The sequence below is a fragment of the Archocentrus centrarchus genome, chromosome 10, assembly GCF_007364275.1.
Source record: "Archocentrus centrarchus isolate MPI-CPG fArcCen1 chromosome 10, fArcCen1, whole genome shotgun sequence".
Taxonomy (NCBI): Eukaryota; Metazoa; Chordata; class Actinopteri; order Cichliformes; family Cichlidae; genus Archocentrus; species Archocentrus centrarchus.
Genome location: NC_044355.1, coordinates 29,825,577 through 29,845,876, shown reverse-complemented (window position 1 = coordinate 29,845,876; position 20,300 = coordinate 29,825,577). Strand labels below are relative to the sequence as shown.

The 20,300-nt window shown below is 43.1% G+C and overlaps 1 protein-coding gene across 1 annotated transcript in view; it reads right to left on the bottom strand.

The window, feature by feature from the left end:
• Positions 1–3,786: 3,786 nt before the first annotated feature.
• Positions 3,787–20,300, bottom strand: part of LOC115786548 (zinc finger BED domain-containing protein 4-like) — a 115,545-nt gene continuing 99,031 nt past the window's right edge. The window contains exons 2-4 of the mRNA XM_030738737.1: positions 8,754–8,809; positions 5,606–6,993; positions 3,787–5,035 (exon numbers count right to left, since the gene is read on the bottom strand). Coding sequence (XP_030594597.1) covers positions 4,608–5,035; positions 5,606–6,993; positions 8,754–8,809 — 1,872 coding nt within the window. The 3' untranslated portion in view covers positions 3,787–4,607. The remainder of the gene's footprint in view (positions 5,036–5,605; positions 6,994–8,753; positions 8,810–20,300) is intronic.

The following is a 20,300-nucleotide window of genomic DNA, read 5'->3' as shown; positions in this document are numbered from 1 at the left end:
CCTATTCTTTAGTTATATCTGTGATCAATCTAAAACATTTAACGGGCATCACAATGGATGGATAATGGGAGAGTTGTATTAACCCTTTTATAGCTAAATGTTGAGGGCGACATGCCCTAAGCCACCTTTAACGCTCTTCTTATTGTTGCTGGCATGATTGGGCAAGTGCACTTTGCATTATCATAATTACATGACAATTTGTCCCCTTGGAAAATGCAAATGATTTCAAGAAAGCTGAGAAGTTGTGCTCCACAACCAACATATGGTTATTAAGGTGATTTCACTCATGCTGTTGCAGGAAGCCCATGAATGTCAGCACTTTTGAAATTCATGGCTGGCGGGCCCGTGGTAAATAAAGGGTGAACCATCTTTTGGATGCTGAAGACTCAGTTTTCCTCTTTCTTATGGTACTGGCTTGCAGCAACTGATCAGTTTTCTTATTATCATTATCATTTGCAGTATGATATTGAATTTCATTTTAATTTCAAAATAGTGCATCAATGATGATCAGGAAGGATCCCGAATACAAATGACAATTGTGTTCTAATCATTAATAGCATTTTTTTTTGTTGTATTCCTTGTGGTATTTTTTACTAATTCTTTCATATTGAGATGGACTACAATGTCTGAAATAGTGTTACTTCAGGTGTGGTCCTGCTCTATTATTTCATCCACCTGTGTTGCAGTAAAGAGCCTGTTGTACTAGAGCTTGCATGTGTCCAGGTAAACCTCACCTATTACGATTAGCTGTTTAGAATAGATTTTAGCAGGTGAACCCCCAGGGTGAGAGCAGCAGTACTATGCATAATTTGTTTTACCCCACAATGCATTATAAGCATCTATTAATAAAATATAGCTTTATTCCTGCAAGGACTCATCCTCTGATGCCCTTACTAAAGCTAATAAAGCATAATGGAGAAATGTCTAATAGAATTATTTGCATTAATTTAATAGCTGCTATTTGTAGTTTATGTAACACAGTTTTATGCTTTGGAAACATGATTTCTTCCAGTGTGCATCTGCACTCAGCACAACCCTTCTATGTTGTTTGAGACTTTAATGTGTGCTAATTAATGAAGCTGGATAAAGCAATGCCTTCTCAATTAAGTTATGCTTCTTGTGCAGTGGAAAGAATTAATGTTGCAATTAGCTTCAGAATGTCGTATCAGCCTTGTGAAAAACATTGCATGACATTAATTACATGATTACAGTGTGCAGAACTGATCTGTATTTTTCTAAAATAATACCTCAAAGTTAGATTTATAACACCTGAGTATATAAATTATGAACCACTTTAGCCATGAAAGGAAAATTATCAACCTACAAAGGACTGAATTCAAAAACACCCCGAAAGTCAAAGTGACAATGTCAGGGCATGCTCCTAATGAGACTACAGATGGTGTCCTGGTGGGTCTCCTTCCAGATCTGGATCAGGGCATCACTGAGGTCTTGGACAGTCTGAGGTGTAACCTAAGATTCAGTTCAGCTCAATTCATTTCAATTTTATTTATAAAGTGCCAGCTACTTGGATGCAGAGTCCAGTCAGAATGTAATGTAAACCAGAAATTCCTCCACGAACAGTGATGTAGTTGCTTCAGAACTGATTTAACTGCAAAATGACATCAGCGCTCGGCAGCCTTGCCTTTATAAAAGGATGGAACAGGAATATGATTGGTTGTAGTAGCTCAGCATTGGAAAAAGAATAATTTTCTATCACAACTTACAATGTCTTCTATTGTGAGCGCCAGTAAATTTTCTTTGTGTACAAGCTAAGCTGACCTGTGCTGCTGCTCTGAGGTTTACTGCTCTTTGTGGATTTACTCAACTGAATTCAACAAGATGTCAGCAGATGTTTAACAAGCCATTTTGGCTGATTTCCATTCCCTACACTGACAGTAAATTATTTATACTGTCTTTGTACTAGACAGTATCCAGGCAGTATAAACATGGAAATCAGTGAATGAATCGAAACATCACCAGCTTAATTTTAAATTCACCTCTGCTATCATTGATGTAACACTGCAGCTGTAGATTCACCACAGTACGGCAAACTATCCTGCACTAAACTGACACGTATTTGAATAAGTTAATATACCTCAGTTAGTTTCACATCATTATATATATATATATATATATATATATATATATATATATATATATATATATATATATATATCCAATATTTGATTAAAAAAATAGGACATGTAAGCTTTAAATTTCCAGTTTGTCACTGAGCAGTCCTTACTTATAAATGTAACCTCTCTTTTTGCACCCCTGTCCTGTTTGCCTTACATACGTTTCCATCACTGAGTGAAGTTATCTCACTTTTTTTTCTCTCCCTGAGACACAGCAGCTGTACCTTTATATGGTAGACACACTTAGAGACAAACTACACAGAAACAGTTTGTGTGTGTTGGCTGATGTTTGTTGAGCTGCATTTGGACCGGCCACTTGAGCGTTTCGGTCCTCTTCAACCCCTCAGTTTAGTGCTATAAATGGTGCAGAAATTATATCTTGTTTTGTTCTGCTTTGTTTTTTTTTTTTTAAATGTTGAGAGTAGAAGTAAAGAGTTGTCAGAAAAAGTACAGATACCTAAAAATTCTACTTAAGTACAGTAACAGAATATTTGTACTTTGTTAGTTCCCATGTCTGCACGTTGCAGATGAGTCACACTCATCAGTGCAAACGGACTCAGATAGATTGATTGCAGTGTGTTGGCAATCTATGTTTATAAATTAGACTGACTACAAGCACTCTCAGATTGGCAAAACTTTTCAAATAATTGCTGTCTGAGTGGGACAATGACTGCTGGGGGACATACTGTCTCCCTACAAATGCCTTGTGATCAAATATTAGGTTGGGGGTGTTGGCAAAAAATAAATAAATTAGTGAAATAAAAAAAAAAAGAAATCATGCGGTCACCAGGTAACCACTGACTTTTCCTAGACACAAAGGTGTTGCCATCTTTGGTGGCTGTAGCTAGTGTTGTAGTCAAGACCACCTAACCCGAGACCGAGACAAGACCAAGACTTTTAAGGTCCGAGACCGAGACAAGACCAAGACTTTTAGGGTCCGAGACGTGACAAGACCAAGACTTTTAGGGTCCGAGACCGAGACAAGACCAAGACCAGTGCCCCATGCTACATGACACAAGAAAATGTGAAAGATGATCAGAATCATTTCTCAAATTGAGCTTAAAGATCCACATTTCCATAAAGAGTGTTAGCAGCACGTACACAAGCATGACTGACAGTGCTAAGACCCTCCTCCTGGCTCTGATTGGTTGTTTCTGACCTAGCTGTGTATTTCTGCAGTTCCTACTGGGAGTACTGGGAGAAGGCAGAGGAGCTCAATCTTTTCAGATTATCTGTCTCATACTATACTGTCATGACAGTGAGTTTTACATATTAAAACTCACTGTCATGACAGTGAGTTTTAATATGTAATATATTTTTTTTTATAAAACATTTTTTATAAAAGTTACATACTCCAGCATTAAGTTTGCTTTTGAATTAATGTGTAAGCTTTTATAAGTTTTCAAACTACATAAGAATATAAAGAAATCAGAATTTCAATAACCTAACCACGTGTGTTTCAACCATAAAATTACACAACTGTTAAATTAGGAGCAGTTTCATCATATCCCAAGCCTTAAAAAACTCCAGTGGCAAAATAATCTTTGTAAGTCCAAACTCAAGACCAAGCATGTGTCATGGCTGCTGCTGCAGCAAGGCTGAAAAGACCTCAATGCAGGACACAAAGACAAGACCTGTACTTTTACTTAACTTTATTGTACACATGTAACAAGACTAGGTTGGTTAGGGGCCAGCTATATGAAAAAACTTGAAACTAGAAACCAAAACAGTGTTTTGAAAACACACAGCAGGCAAGCCAACATGGATGGCTACACTGACAAGGACCTGACAAAGACAAAATCAGACAATAAATACACCAGGGCTAATGAGGAGTGTAACAATGGGTGAGGGGCACAGCTGAACATAATTACACAGGGGAGCCAAAACTGAACACAAAGCACAAGGAACACGAGACTGTGAAAATAAAACAGCAAGTGACTAACCATGACAGACATGCAGGCTTAACGCACGGAAACCTGACACAGACAGAATCTAAACATATGACTAAAGAGACACCTACTTGAACACAGGCTGACAACACGGGGAAGACAGAGACAAGACAAGGATGGGACACTAAGGGAAAACATAGGGAGAACTAAACTCTAAAGCTATGGGAGAGGGAACCTAAACACCACACACACAAGAAAACAATGGGAAGGGAACTAAACACAGAGAAGAGCCAAGACACGGGGACAAAACAGATACAAACATGGAAAGACCAGAACAAAGGGGAACCAGAATAATATACAAATAACTAATAACAGAATACCCAAACAATAACAAACTGAGGATCTAAACTGAAAGGAAATCTAAGACAACATAACTACAAAATACAACAAAACAGAATTTCACAAAAAGGAACAAAACACTGGGCCACAGGCCCAGGACATGACAGGATAACCATATAGTTGCACAGTGGTTGCAATAAAGTAGTAGTTGCACACCTTTAAAGTTAAATCAGTAGAAATCACTTTAAAGTAAAGTTTGGTTGCATTTTAAAAACATGAGAGATTGCAACATTCTGTGACCTAAACGTGCACGATGGGGTCTCATTATAATGCCTCCTCTACTGAAAACCCTCTCCACTGGTGCAGAGGAGGCAGGGACTGATAGCACCTTCAATGCCAAATTGTGGAGTTGTGGAAATCTGGCATGGTTTTTGGCCCAGAAGACAAGTGCATTGTCAGGATCAGAGTCACGGACGGCATCAAAGTATTTGCTTATCTGTGTTACAATACTTGAATCCTGCACTGAGCTGCGTTTCTTGTGGGCCTTGTAGCGGGACAGAAGGCGAGGACATTTAGCTGGTGGTGAATCACTGGCTGGATCCACATTCCTGGCTTCTGAGCCCGTTTCATCTTTACTGTCCATCATGTTCTCCACCTCAAAGATCAATGTGTCTGAAAAACATAAACACAATGACTGAGTTAGATTTAAAGGGATATGCACGTATCAGAGTTAAATTAAACACTTTTAGAACCTTATATAGGGCCTTTTTTAAAAAAATTATCCATTAAGTTATATTATTGCTTTTCAAAAAAACACAATAGGTTATTTTATCCAGTGCAGAGGTCAGTAATGAAATGATTCTATGAATAGTTATTTCTTTAGGTTACAAGATGCTGCTGTACTATATCTAACTGCTGGCCTACTTATTTAATAGTATTTGAAACACTTGGTACTTTGAGTACAGGTGCAGGTAAGTATGACGGGCTAGTATAAAGTGAGAGTTTGGATTATGAAAATAGGCATGTTACCAGCCTAATATTTAGGCTGGTAACTTTAAAGAGTATAAGGTTCAATAGAGTATACAACATAATTTTTACGACAAGTAAACAGATGAAATGAAGACTGTGAATTCCACTGTAAGCCTAGTTAAAGCTTTTATGGGCTACCAATTTAAAACATTTTAGGATTTATGATTTTGCAAATAAGACATTTATTTTCAGCAGAGAAAAATGTATACTAACCTGTCAGAGTCTTCTTAAGTTCTTCTCTGAACTTCTTCACTGATGCTGCATTTCCCCCATTGGTAACATCTAAGTCCACCCAGCTTAAGCCAAACTGCGGATCCAGCATGGTAGCAAAAAAGTACACATTGTGGTTAAAAGGTTGCTCTCTTCCGCTCTCTTTGGCCATGTTTATTTTTATAAAGATTCCAGAAAATCTTTTCATCAGAGACTGCTTGAGGGCTGCAACTAATGGCCGGCACTGCATTCGGGTCTCCTCCATCTTGAGGAGGTGTGTATTCAAGTCCAGGACAGTTGGAACCACCATACTAATGGTAACTGATTTCTCTCCTTCTGTCAGGTCTGTTGCCTCAGAAAATGGAGCAAGAACTGCACTCAGTTCCTTCAGTTGGTTCCACTCACGGGTGCTAAACACCACATCCTCATAATCCTTAGTGCACATTTCGTTCAGGGCTTTGTGGTCCAGAGCTATGAGGGCCTGTACTTGTTTAAATGTACTGTTCCAACGAGTCATGCTTGCAGCTGGAACAGTCCTATTAGTGCCAAACATAGCCTCAAACTTGTCTTTGAATTGTGAGCTGCTATGTAATAGAGTTGTGAACCGTGATGTTTTGGCTATGGAGCGGGAAATGGTCCTAACCTCCTTCATGCCATCATTCACAACTAACTGCAGAGAGTGTGCAAAGCAGGAAAGACGTTCACCTGATGACCAGGGTAATTCTGTGTCTTCTGCTAAATTAATGTCCTCCCACAAGTGCTCGTTATCTAGATTATCCTCCTCACTCTCACTGTCATCAGATTGCTGTTGGGGCATGTGTACTTTAAAAGCACATTTCATATTGCTGGCATTGTCTGTTATGATATAGCTTATTTTGTGACGAATCCCATATTCCTCTGTGATCTCCTCAAAGGCAGATGAAATATGCTCTCCAGTATGCCTGCCTGTAAAACGCCTACAGTCCAGCAGGTAGGATTCAAGTGCATAGGAATCCTTTGATTTGTAGCACACATGGGCAGTCACTCCAAGGAAGGAGCGTAGCCTGCGATCAGACCAGAGGTCAGTTGTTAATGACACAGACGACTGGGTCTTCAGTTTCTCCAAAACAGTTTCCTTGACCTTCTTTACCAACTCTGGTATTCGCCTCTCAGAAACTGTTCTTCTAGAGATTGGTCTGTATTTACTATCCATGACCTCAAGAAAGTGTTTAAAATGTCCATTTTCCACAAGTGAGATAGGCAGACAACACCCAATGATCAAATCTTGAACAATGGCTTCACTGATGGCTTGTTGCCTTGGCGATTGTGGGCTGTAGAGCTGCACTTTCTGGGTAAATGATATCGTTGGCTGTGTGACATCAGTCTGTTGCCTTGACTTGTACTCCAAGAACCTAAAAAATAGGAAAGAGGAATCAGTATATCTGGTCATGTGTACATCAATTACATCAAAAGAACAATCTTAAAAATATGTAGCAACTTCATAAATGTATGTCAAACATGTGTAATAATGTTACTGCATAGAATGACACGTGTGGGTAAACAACACAATGTAAATCAATGGTATTTTGGCCATCATATTTTTCAAATCGATAAACAAGGAAGTTACATGACTGATACGGTATGAGCCTTAGAAAGCGCACTAGTAAGAAGTTATTTGATCTGCAACTGTAAATTGGAACTTAAAAACACTGCATTTGCTTACTTCTGTTAATATGTTAATTAATTAGTGTTTGCAAAAACTTTTGAGCTACAGCAGATGTGGGAGTGTATCAGGCGGGACATTTTTTAAATATGTAGGACAATGTACTCGCGTGCTGCAGATTTGTATCTATTTAATAGTGGGTATTGTAGTGGCCTCTAACAGTTGCACATTTTACACTGTACTTGAACATTAACATTCTACTCTACATAGATCCGTTCATTTTAAATATGATGACACAGTAAATTAAAATTCATATAAGGGTTAAACAAAGGGGGTCTGATACACAGTAATAAATATCATTATCATTTCAAACCCTTCTTTGTTCTGCTTTGCTTCCACCTCTGCGCCACAATCTGGTCAGTTTGGACGCAGCGCAATCACACTATACCATGATGTGAAGTCATGCAGCCGATAGAAATACAGAGGCCTGTTGAGGAAAGCTGTTACCATGGAAATGGATTTAAATACCAAATTAAAGCCGCAAGCGGCGATAATAGGCCCTCGCCGGCCGCCGCCCAGGTGCTGGTGCCGATTTGAACCCAGCTTTTCCAGCCGTGTCTATTGCAGCGGGGGTTTTTTTTGCTGCCACATATGAAAAACTGCAATGGATGTATTGACTTTATCAAAGAAAAAGATGCCATATTCTGGGCATCGCCATGGCAACGCCTTACACATTACAGTATTTTCACCTGCAGGTTTTATGTTCAGGGAGATGTGGACAATGCGTGTACCAAATTTCAGGCATTTGTATGCATTTTTGAGAAAGCAAGGGTCATTTTTCCATTGCAGAAATTTCACATTTTTTCCCATAGGGATAAAATGGGGCAGTTTTGGCATCGTCATGGGAACAGCGTCCAAAATATGACATAGGTGTGATTGACTTTTTTTATCAGGCTGACATCAGCAATCTGTGTACCAAATTTCATGTATTTCGGGCAAAGTAAGCAAAAACTTTAGTATGGGGGATTTTTCGCTTTTTCCCATTAGAATAAAATGGGGCATTTCGGGCTCCGCCATGGCAACGTGTTAGAAAATAGAGCATGGGTGTGATTGGCTTTTTTGATGAGGATGACGTCAAGAATGTTGACACAAATTTTCATGCATTTCAGTGAAACTAAAATTGTGGACCTCCATACAAACTTTTGTTTGCTTCTGTAGGGGGCGCTATTGCACCTAGAAACTTGATTCCCTAATTGTGGGTTCAGGCCGGGTCAGTAAACAAGTTATTAAATTTTGAGGCTGATCGGCCAAAGATTGTGCGAACGAATGCACAAACAAAATTGCGGCGAGAGACAAAAACGATCCCTTCGGGAGGCTCGGGCCTAATTATTCAGCTCGAATCAGTTACCTGTAGTCCCTGCTTCAAGATCAAAACAACTACTGCAGCAGTGATGGCTCTTTTTGAAGGGAACCGAATCTTTGGGATCCGTTCACCGCGACTGTTCTCACCCTTTCTCCTGCTGCATGAAGCCTGCATCAGTGTAGCAGCCAGGTACCACGCAGAGCTACATATATGACTGCCACCATGACAGGTGACGAAAACAGAGCAATGAGCATGCGCTGTGTGCTCTTACGTTCTTACATTTTATTTATTCGCCGATTAAACAAATGTAATTTTTAATTCAAAAGGACCTTCAAAGCGCCCTGAGGCGACGGTTTGTTGTGATTTGGCACTATATAAATAAAATAGAATTGAATTGAATTAAATAGAATAATAATAGCTACTGTAGTGTGCAGAGCATTACAAAAACAAAGGACGGTTTTCACTGAGACTCGAGTCCTATCGCTCATAGTCAAGAGCCGTCACATCACTGTATTTGCAGGCTTGTCGAACAACACGTCTGCACAATAATTCAGCGTAGAAACAATTTTTTTCATCGCAAATGCAACATATTTGTCACTGTACAGCCCTGTAATTTTCAAGATTTATTTAATGGCAATATATTGGCAAGGTTAGAGGAGAAGCACGTCGGTCAACATGTCAGACGATTTTAAATCAGTAATGTCTGACGCAAATACAATTAGGTGACGTTAGCTTGTGCGCCAAGCTAGGTGGCAAATAGCTGACAAGAAACGGAAAATTGCACCCTAAATATACATGCTCTACAGTGTGAGCTAACTTAATATGCATAGCTAATATTGACAAAATGTCTTTGTGTGATGGCCAGGTAAAGAATTTCGGTAGAGGCAGATTACTAACGTTAGTTAGCTAGCTTTGCTAACATCACTTACACATAGCTTACCTTGCTTTGTGCTTCCTTTCTAGGTGACGATAAAAGTTGGACGTTGTCCCCACCGTCTCTGATAGCGAAGCACGGCAGAATTTACATGTCGCAGTATGCTTTTTTCTCGATGTTGTTTTACAAACATATTCTTTATGATTTATATAGCCGAATTTTATAATTGACGATTTGGCAGACATCTCCTCCCGCTCCCAGACAACCACATCTTACTTGGAGTGCAAGTGAAAAGGGGGCGGGAGTGACAGCGGTAGGATCAGTCACATTATTGCTCGGATTTGAATCAGTACGTTTTGCACTCAATAAAAGCAAGGATGTTAACAAATAAATTTGAGAATATTCTGGCAAATTAGTGATATTTCGACAGCTGCGGTCTCGACTGGTCTTGAAATAAAATGCCGAGTCCGCAATGTCCGAGTCCATGACAAGACCGAGACCAAATGCGGTCGAGTCCATGACAAGACCGAGACCATCAAAAAGCGGTCTCGAGACCGGTCTCGAGACCAAGACCGATCTCGAGTACTACAACACTAGCTGTAGCTCAGGAGGTAGAGGAGGTTACCTACTAATCAGAAGGTTGGTGGTTTGATTCCTGGCTGCTCCAGTGTGCATACCAACGTATCCTTGGGCATGATACTGAACCCAAAGTTGCTCTCTGAGGCACCTGTCAGAGTATGAATTTGTGTGACTGATAGGCTACATTCACACTGCAGCCTGATGTGACCAAATCCGATTTTTTTGCCCTTATGCGACCTGTATCTAATCTTTTCATGACAGTCTTAACATCACAATCCGATTTTTACAAATGCGACCCAGGCCACTTGGATATGTGGCCCTAAATCCGATATGTATCTGATCTTTTCAAATGTGACCTGTGTCTGTAAGGCCAGGTTCCATCCATCCGACCTATATGTCACTGACACTCGGCAAACATCACTATTCTGCGTCCTGATCCACGTTTACTTCCGCAAACACTGAGCACGCTCGCTACATGTGACGTTATTGCGTCCTCTACTGCGCATGAGCGACACTTTTAGGTTGTTTGCAGTTCACACAGGAGATCACATACAAGTCGCATATATTTGGAAATGTGATCGACCACGCAGAAAAAAATCGGATTTCACAAAAAAATTGGAATTGAGCTTTAAGGCCTGCAGTGTGAACGTAGCCTTAGACAGAAAGCACTTAAGCTTAGAAAGAAGTGTATGAATCTGGGTGAGTGAGGCATGTTGTATAAAGCGCTTTGAGTGCTCAACATAGAGTAGAAAAGCACTATATAAGAACCAGTCCATTTACCATCCTATGTTACTCTAGTGTAACTGAGCCATATATGTACTTTGGACATGGATATTATTTACATTTTTCTTGCCTTTCTTTTGCTTGAGAGCTGCTCTTTTGTTCATGATTTTTTCTTTTAAATCACTTATTGTTATTTTGCCCTTTGTTTTTAACTTGTACTCTTGAAATTTATAGGGTTTATTTAAAAAAAAATCAAGCCCTATGTGTAATATACAACATCACGCTGTTCTACAGTTCAGGTGCTGGTAGTTAATTTAGGTTTAAAGTGATATTTTCTTTCAGCATTTTGACAGCAAAAAAACAGTTTTAAAATAGCGCCTCTGTTTCTGTAGGTATACTTGGACCTATAGAAACTGCTGCATGGTAACTTTGACTTCCAAAGTTTTGTTCAAGTGTATTTTATTTCTCTGTCACTGAATTTAATAATGAAGCCAGTTGTCCTTGCTACAAATCCAATTCTTTCAGTTGTTGCAAGGTAGTGATAGAACAGAGTGGCTTTGCCTGAGCAGCTTGAGCCTGGAGGGAAATACTATTCGCAAACATTCCCTGATTAAGTTATTATGGCATTTTCACCTGTGTCTGTGTTCAGTATTCTGTGTGATGCAGCACTTTGGGGAGGATACAATGGTGGGAAAGTTGATTACAGCACTTATTTTTCGGATCCTCAGCACATTCTTGTTACACAACTTTTTTTTTTTCCTCATTAAAAGAATACAAATCAGGCTACTCTCATCTTAAAAGCTCATGTAAAAATAAAATAGTGGGCAAAAGCAGAAGCGCCTGCACGCTGCAACATAACATGGAACAATAGAAAATGTGTTAAAACTAACTCCAGCCTGGCACTTCAGTGCTGCTTCTTGCTCATTTCCGTACCTTAATATAGCTGAATATATTTTATTTGGGCAGCCAGCTCCAGTAAGCCAACACAGTACAAGACTGATCCACCATCATCACCTGCTGGGCCAAAGCTGAGTGTGATTATGATGTCTTCTGATGAATTATTAGATATTATTTAGAAATAAGCTTGTGGTGGCCACATATATACACATTTTCACACCAGAATGCCCCAAGCTCTTATTGCGAAGAGAGAGACCGGAATAGATAGGGAAAAGGTGAGAGAGAGGCCTAGGATAAAAGGGCTTGACTCCTCCTTTTGAGGAGTTATATTTGGAGTTGTAGTGTTGTGAGTTTTTCCTAATAAAGCTGAGACTACATACTGGCTCGTGTCTCCTTCCACCGACTCCTACATTGGTGACCCCGACTAAAGAACATGTCTGCTGACGACAGCTCAGCGGCCGCTGTTTCCTCACCAGCCGCCGCCGTTTCCTCACCAGCCGCCGCCGTTTCTCCCGCTATTTTTGCGGCCACGGTCAAGCTCCCGGAGTTCTGGCAGCACGATCCAGAGCCTTGGTTCCAGCATGTGGAGGCCCAGTTTCACCTCCGCGGGATCACCTCAGACGACACCAAGTATTACCATGTCGTCGCGGCACTGGACTCTGCTTCTACCCGCCGGCTGATGGGACTGCTCCGGGACCCGCCGCCTGCTAACAAGTATGGAGCGCTGAAGGAGAACCTGCTGCGGATTTATCAGCTTTCAGACGAAGAGCGGGCTGATCGCCTGTTGTCCCTGAATGGCTTGGGAGATGGTAAACCCTCCGAGCTGATGGAGCACGTGCTGGCTCTGCTCGGCCCGGGCGACGCTTCGTTTCTCTTTACGCATCTGTTCCTGCGCCAGCTCCCCCCTCCCGTGCGCACCGCGCTAGCCAGCTCCGCTCTGATACGGGCCAAGGATTACCGCGGGCTAGCTGAAGAGGCGGACAAGATTTTGCTGGCATCCAGGCATTCCGGTGTGCATGCACTTTTACCGAGTGCGGCTCTACAAGGGACGGAGGCTAGTGAAGCTGGTGCTGTGGCCGCCGTCGCAGAGCGCCGGAGGAAGGAGAGCGTGCTCTGCTTCTATCATCGCCGGTTCGGAGTGAAGGCGAAGCGCTGCATTCCGCCGTGTACCTTCCAGCACCAGGGAAACGAGAGGGCCGGTGCTCACTAGCAGCTGTGTGCGCTGGCAGCTCGGACAAGCTGCTCTTCATTGAGGACACTGCTTCGGGACGCCGTCTGCTTGTGGACTCGGGTGCTCAGCGTAGCATCATGCCGGCTTCAGCTGCGGACGCCTTGGGACAATGTCACGGACCCCTGCTGGACGCGGCGAACGGTACCCCCATTCGCACATATGGAATGAGGTTGGTGACTGTGTGTTTCAAGGGACGTCAGTTTAACTGGGACTTTGTGATAGCGTCTGTGTCAGTACCTATACTCGGCGCTGATTTCTTGTGTGCTTTCAGGTTGTTGGTCGATGTAGCTAATAGGTGCTTGATAGATGCTGTGTCTTTTGATACCTACCCCTGTACACTTGGTAGTCCTCGCCCCCTGCCCCTCGCTAACATGCTTGCCACAGGTGATGAGTACCAGCGTTTGCTTGCCGAGTTTCCCACCCTCACGGTTCCCACCTTCTCTGCAGCCGTAGCTAAACATGGTGTGGAGCATTACATTACCACTGTGGGTCCGCCGGTTTTTGCGCGTGCACGCCGTCTCGATGCCGCGAAGTTAGCGATAGCCAGGGAGGAGTTTGCAAACATGGAGCGCCTTGGTATTGTGCGCCGCTCAAACAGCCCGTGGGCGTCCCCGTTGCACTTGGTCCCTAAAGCTGACGGTGGGTGGCGCCCTTGTGGGGATTTTAGGCGCCTTAATAATGCGACGACTAATGACAGGTACCCGGTTCCCCACATTCAAGATTTTTCGGTTCATCTTGCGGGGGCAACTATTTTTTCAAAGGTGGATTTGGTGAGGGGATACCATCAGGTTCCTGTCCATCCGCGTGATGTGCCCAAGACCGCGGTTATCACTCCTTTTGGCCTTTTCGAGTTTTTGCGGATGCCCTTCGGTCTGAAGGGCGCGGCACAGACGTTTCAGCGCCTCATGGACTCCGTTTTGCGTGGTATGCCATTTTTGTTCGTCTATCTGGATGACATACTGGTTGCCAGCCCTTCCGCCGCGGAGCATTCAGTGCACCTCCGCCAGTTGTTTGAGCGTCTCAGTGAGCACGGTTTGATTGTGAATCCAGCTAAATGCCAGTTCGGTCTGCCGGCCATAGAGTTTTTGGGACACCTCGTTTCGCCCCAAGGGGCGTTTCCCCTGCCCGCTAAGGTGGAGGCGGTTTCTGCTTTTCCGCGCCCTTCCTCAGTGAAGCCCCTGCAGGAGTTTTTGGGGATGGTGAACTTTTATAACCGTTTCATCCCCCGGGCTGCTCACCTCATGCACCCTCTGTACAATGCACTTAAGGGCAAGAAAGGCAACCAAGAGATAGAGTGGACACCTGAGCGGGTGCAGGCATTTGACAGTGCCAAAGCTGCTCTTGCCAACGCTGCCCTGCTGGCCCACCCGTCTCCCGAGGCGCCTGTTGCCCTTACTACCGATGCCTCCGATTTTGCAGTCGGGGCCGTGTGCGAACAATGGGTGGGTGGTGCTTGGCAGCCCCTCGCCTTTTTTAGCAGGAAGCTTCGGGATGCGGAGAGAAAGTACAGTACGTTTGACAGGGAGCTCCTTGCCCTTTTTCTCGCGACGCGTCATTTCCGGTTCCTGCTTGAGGGCCGTGACTTTACCGCTTTTGTAGACCACAAACCTCTCACATTTGCCATGGCAAAGGTTTCAGAACCATGGACTGCACGGCAGCAACGGCAGCTTTCTGCTATTTCAGAGTTTACCACTGACATTCAGCACGTCGCCGGCAAGTGTAATCGGGTGGCTGACTGTCTGTCCAGGGCGCAGGTTAGTTCTCTGCATTTGGGAGTGGACTACTCTGCCATGGCTGCCGACCAACTTACGGATACGGAGATTCAGGCTTTTAAGGCGGCCGAGTCCAGTTTGCGTTTGGAAGATGTCTCATTTCAGGATAGTGGCGTAACCCTACTTTGCGACGTCTCATTGGGCAGGCCTCGCCCCTTGGTTCCTGCTTGCTGGCGTCGGCGGGTTTTTGAGGCAGTTCATTCTCTTTCGCACCCGGGAGTTAAAGCCTCAGTTAAGTTGGTAGGGGCCAAGTTTGTGTGGCCCGGCCTCCGGAAAGAGGTCAGGGCGTGGGCTTCCTCATGTGTTGCTTGTCAGCGCGCCAAAGTGCAACGACACACCAAATCCCCTCTGGAGCACTTTCCCATACCACAGAGAAGGTTCGAACATGTCCATGTAGACCTGGTAGGTCCATTTCCCCCTTCCCGGGGTTTCACCCATCTCCTGACAATGGTGGACAGGACGACTCGGTGGCCTGAAGCAGTTCCTTTGGCGTCAACCACCTCAGCAGATGTTGCTCGTGCGTTCGTCTCCTCCTGGGTATCTCGGTTTGGCGTACCGCTTGACTTGACATCTGACAGGGGTCCTCAGTTCACGTCTGAGCTGTGGACTGCTGTGGCGGAGAACCTTGGCGTCAGACTCCATCGCACTACCGCGTACCACCCGCAGGCCAATGGCCTTTGCGAGAGGTTCCACCGTACCATGAAGGCTGCCTTACGGGCTGCGCTGGTGGACAGCAGCTGGGTTGACCGCCTTCCTTGGGTCCTGCTGGGCCTGCGTGCGACACCTAAGGAGGACCTGCAGTCTTCTTCAGCCGAGCTGGTCCTGGGCCAGCCTTTGAGGGTTCCAGGGGAATTCCTTCCTGGTGCATCTGCTTCGGGGGCCGACAAAAGGAGCGGGCCGGTTTTCCCGGGGAATGATAGGTTTTTGGCCCCAGTAGCGGCGCATCACTGCCTTCCACAGTCATATGTGCCAAAGGACCTGATGTCTGCCAGGTACATTTTTATCCGCCATGACGCGCACCGTTCTCCACTTCGACCTCCTTATGATGGTCCATTCCGTGTGCTAGAGGTGGGACCTAAGGATTTTTTGGTTGAGCTGGGAGGTCGTCAGGAGCGGGTTTCGGTGGATCGCCTTAAGCCTGCTCACATGTTTCCGGATGGTCCTATTGAGTTGGCCCAACCTCCGCGCCGCGGTCGTCCTCCCGTTTCTATGCCTCACTCGGAGGACCTGCCCCCAGCTGCTGTTTTTTCCCCTGCGAGGGGGCAGTCTCGCCGTAGTCGGGGCTATGCCCCTCCCTCGTTTTCACCACCTGTGGTCGCCAAGCACAGCCGTAGTGGCCGCCTTGTTAAACCCCCTAGGAGATACTCTTGATGTGGTATTTTATTTTTGCTATGTTGAGTTAAAATGGTTGCTGTTTTTATTATTGTATTGTTTGCCATTCTGTGTGTTCAGGGGGGGCCTGTGTGGTGGCCACATATATACACATTTTCACACCAGAATGCCCCAAGCTCTTATTGCGAAGAGAGAGACCGGAATAGATAGGGAAAAGGTGAGAGAGAGGCCTAGGATAAAAGGGCTTGACTCCTCCTTTTGAGGAGTTATATTTGGAGTTGTAGTGTTGTGAGTTTTTCCTAATAAAGCTGAGACTACATACTGGCTCGTGTCTCCTTCCACCGACTCCTACAAGCTCTACCTTCTATGCCATATGTGACTTAGAGTGATTAGACAGAGTCATTGGATGGGTGGATTAATAAAGTTTTTCTTTTGACTACTGTGATCCTGACTGTTCTTCAGTGACCCTCAAATGTATAGTTTGTTTTATATCATATTTACACTGTTACATGATACCATCTTACAGAGTGACACAAATAAGCCCACAGTAATCACATGGCAACTTAGTTATCACACAAAGCACCCTCTGCTGTCTGAAGACTTTTAAAGCATCTATCATTATACTATCCAAGTAGTGCCTTGTACTAGTTAACGCTGACAGGAAATGGCTATCTAAAATGTTTCTACAATGTTACTCATCGAAGTAACCAAACTGAGCAGAGTGGTAGTTTAGTCAGGCCACAAAGTCAACCTCATCCACAATCCTGGCAATTTAGCTGATTTCAGTGCTAGCCCACTTCAGCTGATGGATGAACTGATACTCTTCTACATATCTAACTGGCTGATGCAGAGTATTTTAGCTGTTTTAGCTAGCTTCTCCTTTTCATGCTTGATCTGACATAATGTTTTATATTTACAGTCTCATCAGAACACTTGCCATAGAGTGATTCTTACTATGCACCTAAGTGTGAACAGTGTGGAGTGGAGAAAATCCAAAATAAATTAATAATTCTCCACCCAATTCTTGTTTTGAATATCATTAAAGATGAATGTGGTACAATCATTCCACCCTGGATAAAGAACAGTTTGAAGAAAAAGCACAAAATGATCATGACATCTGTGCCTACGATGAGTGTATGTAAACTTTTGACCACAACCTCATGCACTGTTCATTTTAGAAAACATGCTAGCGTTAGCCAGAAGAAAATCCAAGCTTTGAGTTGGATTTGATGCATTAAACTAAAGTTAACTCCAGGAATCAAATTATTAATTTTGTTGTTGTGGCCAAATTCTTAGAATTCTTAGAAATTAGAATTTGAGCTTCACTAGATAAAAATTGTATTTCTTTCAGCTAATTGTGTTAGTTTTCCTGTTTATGGAGACAAATTGCTTGAAACCCATTGCAGAAGTGCTCAGGAACAAGCAAAAACTTTTTTTTTCTTCAAATGCATAATTGATTTGACAGATTTTTACTAAGGATGCCCTTCCCAAAGAAAATTTGTGTCTCCGACTAGAATCAACCCTGTGACCATTTGCTTCCCAAACAAGTCTGTTAACCATTATACTATGGAGGCACCCACTGGTGAGCAAGGACTACAGTGCTAATAATGTACAAACAGTATTTACTGATTGTAAGAATGATTGAGCCTTCACTGAAGATCCGATGCAGCTCCCAGGCTTGGCAGAGCCTCCTGCCACCTATGAGAATGGGGGACAGATAAAGGAAGAGGGAGGCAGGTAGGCATTTATAGACATATGACAGTAATAGGGGTGTCTGAGGTGAGGTCTTACTCCTGAGCGATAAAATTATCTCCAATATTGTGTCTCTGAAAGCATGCTCCTATTTTCCTCATATCATATCAAGTTATATGGCCTTCCTGAAATGACTCCAGTGAAATCAATATAACCTAATATGCACCTACTTAACCTCGGACCGTTCCAACATGAAAATGAGTTTGATGTCCTTCTAAAGCACTCACTGGGAGCCAAATGAATTATAGAAGGGACCTGAATGAACTCCATCCGACTTCAACAGCAACTCGATAACTCTCTGTGTCTGAAGATGACTTCAGTGACCTGAAGATGAGTGGAGCATGCACAGTGAGTGGATACGACTTTTAGAAGGCTCTACAGGGTACATATGGAGCCATAGGACTGCAGTCAGTTAGTGATGACTGCAAAGAGCATTGTGTACATGAGTCTAGCTTTGTGCCAAACAGGTGATTAAAGTGCATATTTATATATATGTGTGTGTGTGTGTGTGTGTCTACAGCTGTGTGCTCGATAGAACTTTAAAATGTTTACTGTTTACCTGCCTATACACATCGGTCTCTTGAGCTACACACACACAAACTATCTCTTGTGAACTTCGTCTTGAACTGCTTTGTGCAAGATTCCTGAGGCAAAAGTGTGTGTGTGTGTGTGTTTGTGCGTGCGTGTGTGCGTGCGTGCGTGCGTGTGTGCATGTGAAGTGGAAAATCAACATAGCCAGTCTGTATCACATGCCCTGGGGAGTAGGCCAATCAATAATGGAGTGAACTGCAATACATCCACTCAGTCACACACACACACACACACACACGCGCGCGCGCGTGCGCTGCTGTCCCAAGGGGCTTGTTTGAGTGTGTGCTTGTGTTTGTGTAACGTGAAGAAAGAAAAGTGTTTGTATGAGAGGGACTGGAAAATTGTGTATATGTGAGAACATGTACAAGCACACTCTCTCTCACACACTTAGCCACAGGCAGCTAAGGTGCTTCTTGTAGGTGTTGTTGATATTGTGAATGTAAATCCATCAGGCTTTGGGCGGCTTCGGAGCACGCAGTCTCATAACCAATGCTGCAGTTTCTCACTTAGACTCACAGCTTATACATTCATCTTAGGGAACATTTCACTTGACTTATCTGCTCACTTACTAGACATTATTGTGGGTTTTCCAGAGTCCAAAAATATACATAATGAAAAAAAAGAGCTTGCAATTACCCGAAAGGCACTGACAAGACCTACACCTCATCAACTACATTAAGAATAAGTGGATAAAGCCCGCCAGTGCCTGTGGTAGAGGTAAATGAGATTGTTGCTGCACAGTGTCCCCTTGGGACATATGTGATGTCACTGGGAACACTGGGTTAAATGAAAGCAAGCTATGGCATACACAGGAATGTTGAAGTGGCCAAAAATTATTAGTGTTCATACTTGAGTATGGAGTCTTTCAATATGCATGTCATATTACTCAGCAGTCTGATAAATCTGCTAAAATCTGCTTAAAAAGGTCAGCGGCTTTGCATCAAAATATGTTTGAAACAATGTTTTTTTTTCCCCCAGCAAATTATACTTCTACTATTCAAATATAAGTTTAACATTACAGCTTTATTCATCCTTTAATGTCAAGTGTATCATATTTGATACAAGAGTTTTTGAGACTTCAGTTATTTTTTCCCCCCAAAAAACTAAATAATACATTTTAAGCAATAAATTGTCAAAAATTCCTGATGTAACTGTGATACAAATTAAAACTCACATATGCAAATTATTTTTAATTTATCAGAACGTTCAATAAACACTCCATTTTAAAAAAGGGTAAACAGTTCAAGCCAGAGGGTCATCATTGGACTGAGCAGTTTGAGGCTGATGGCTCAAATAATGGCCCTGAAAAGGCAACACCAGGACCAAGCCCTCAAGGACAGTCAAAGACGGGTGCTTGTTCTTATTTTGAAGATATTTCTTCAAATTTCATATGGCTTCAGACAATTCCTTGCATGTGTAAATGTGTGACTTACTTTGCAATAATCACTATTTTTATTCTGATTCTGCATTACGTGTAATGTGCTTTAGGACTACTCTGTTGACACCAAACCTATCTGAGTTTGAGCAGGAGGAGGAAACTGAGCAGGACAGAGAAGCTTGGAGCCCACTAATTTGTGTAGAATAACATATAGATAAAGATTTGATGAAAATTATTGCAGACTGCTCGAATGCCATGTCACTGGCTAGGAATGGGGACCTACACAGCAGGTCAGTTGATGAGGTTTACCATTGTTTTGTGCCTGTATATTGATGTCCTGCATCCGATACCCCAAAATTAGGATGTGCTGGTGCAAAGCCTTGAGATTCCCAGCCATCACTACCTCAACAGAAGCTACCAGTGAAGATGGAAAGTTGTGCGCAGTGAAGTGGACGACAACAAACCAATATTGATGATGTTTGTTGTCTATGGTACAAAGCCTGAAGACACTGAAGCGATATGTGACTATCTTGCAACCAAGCATTATCTGTGAGTACATCTTCA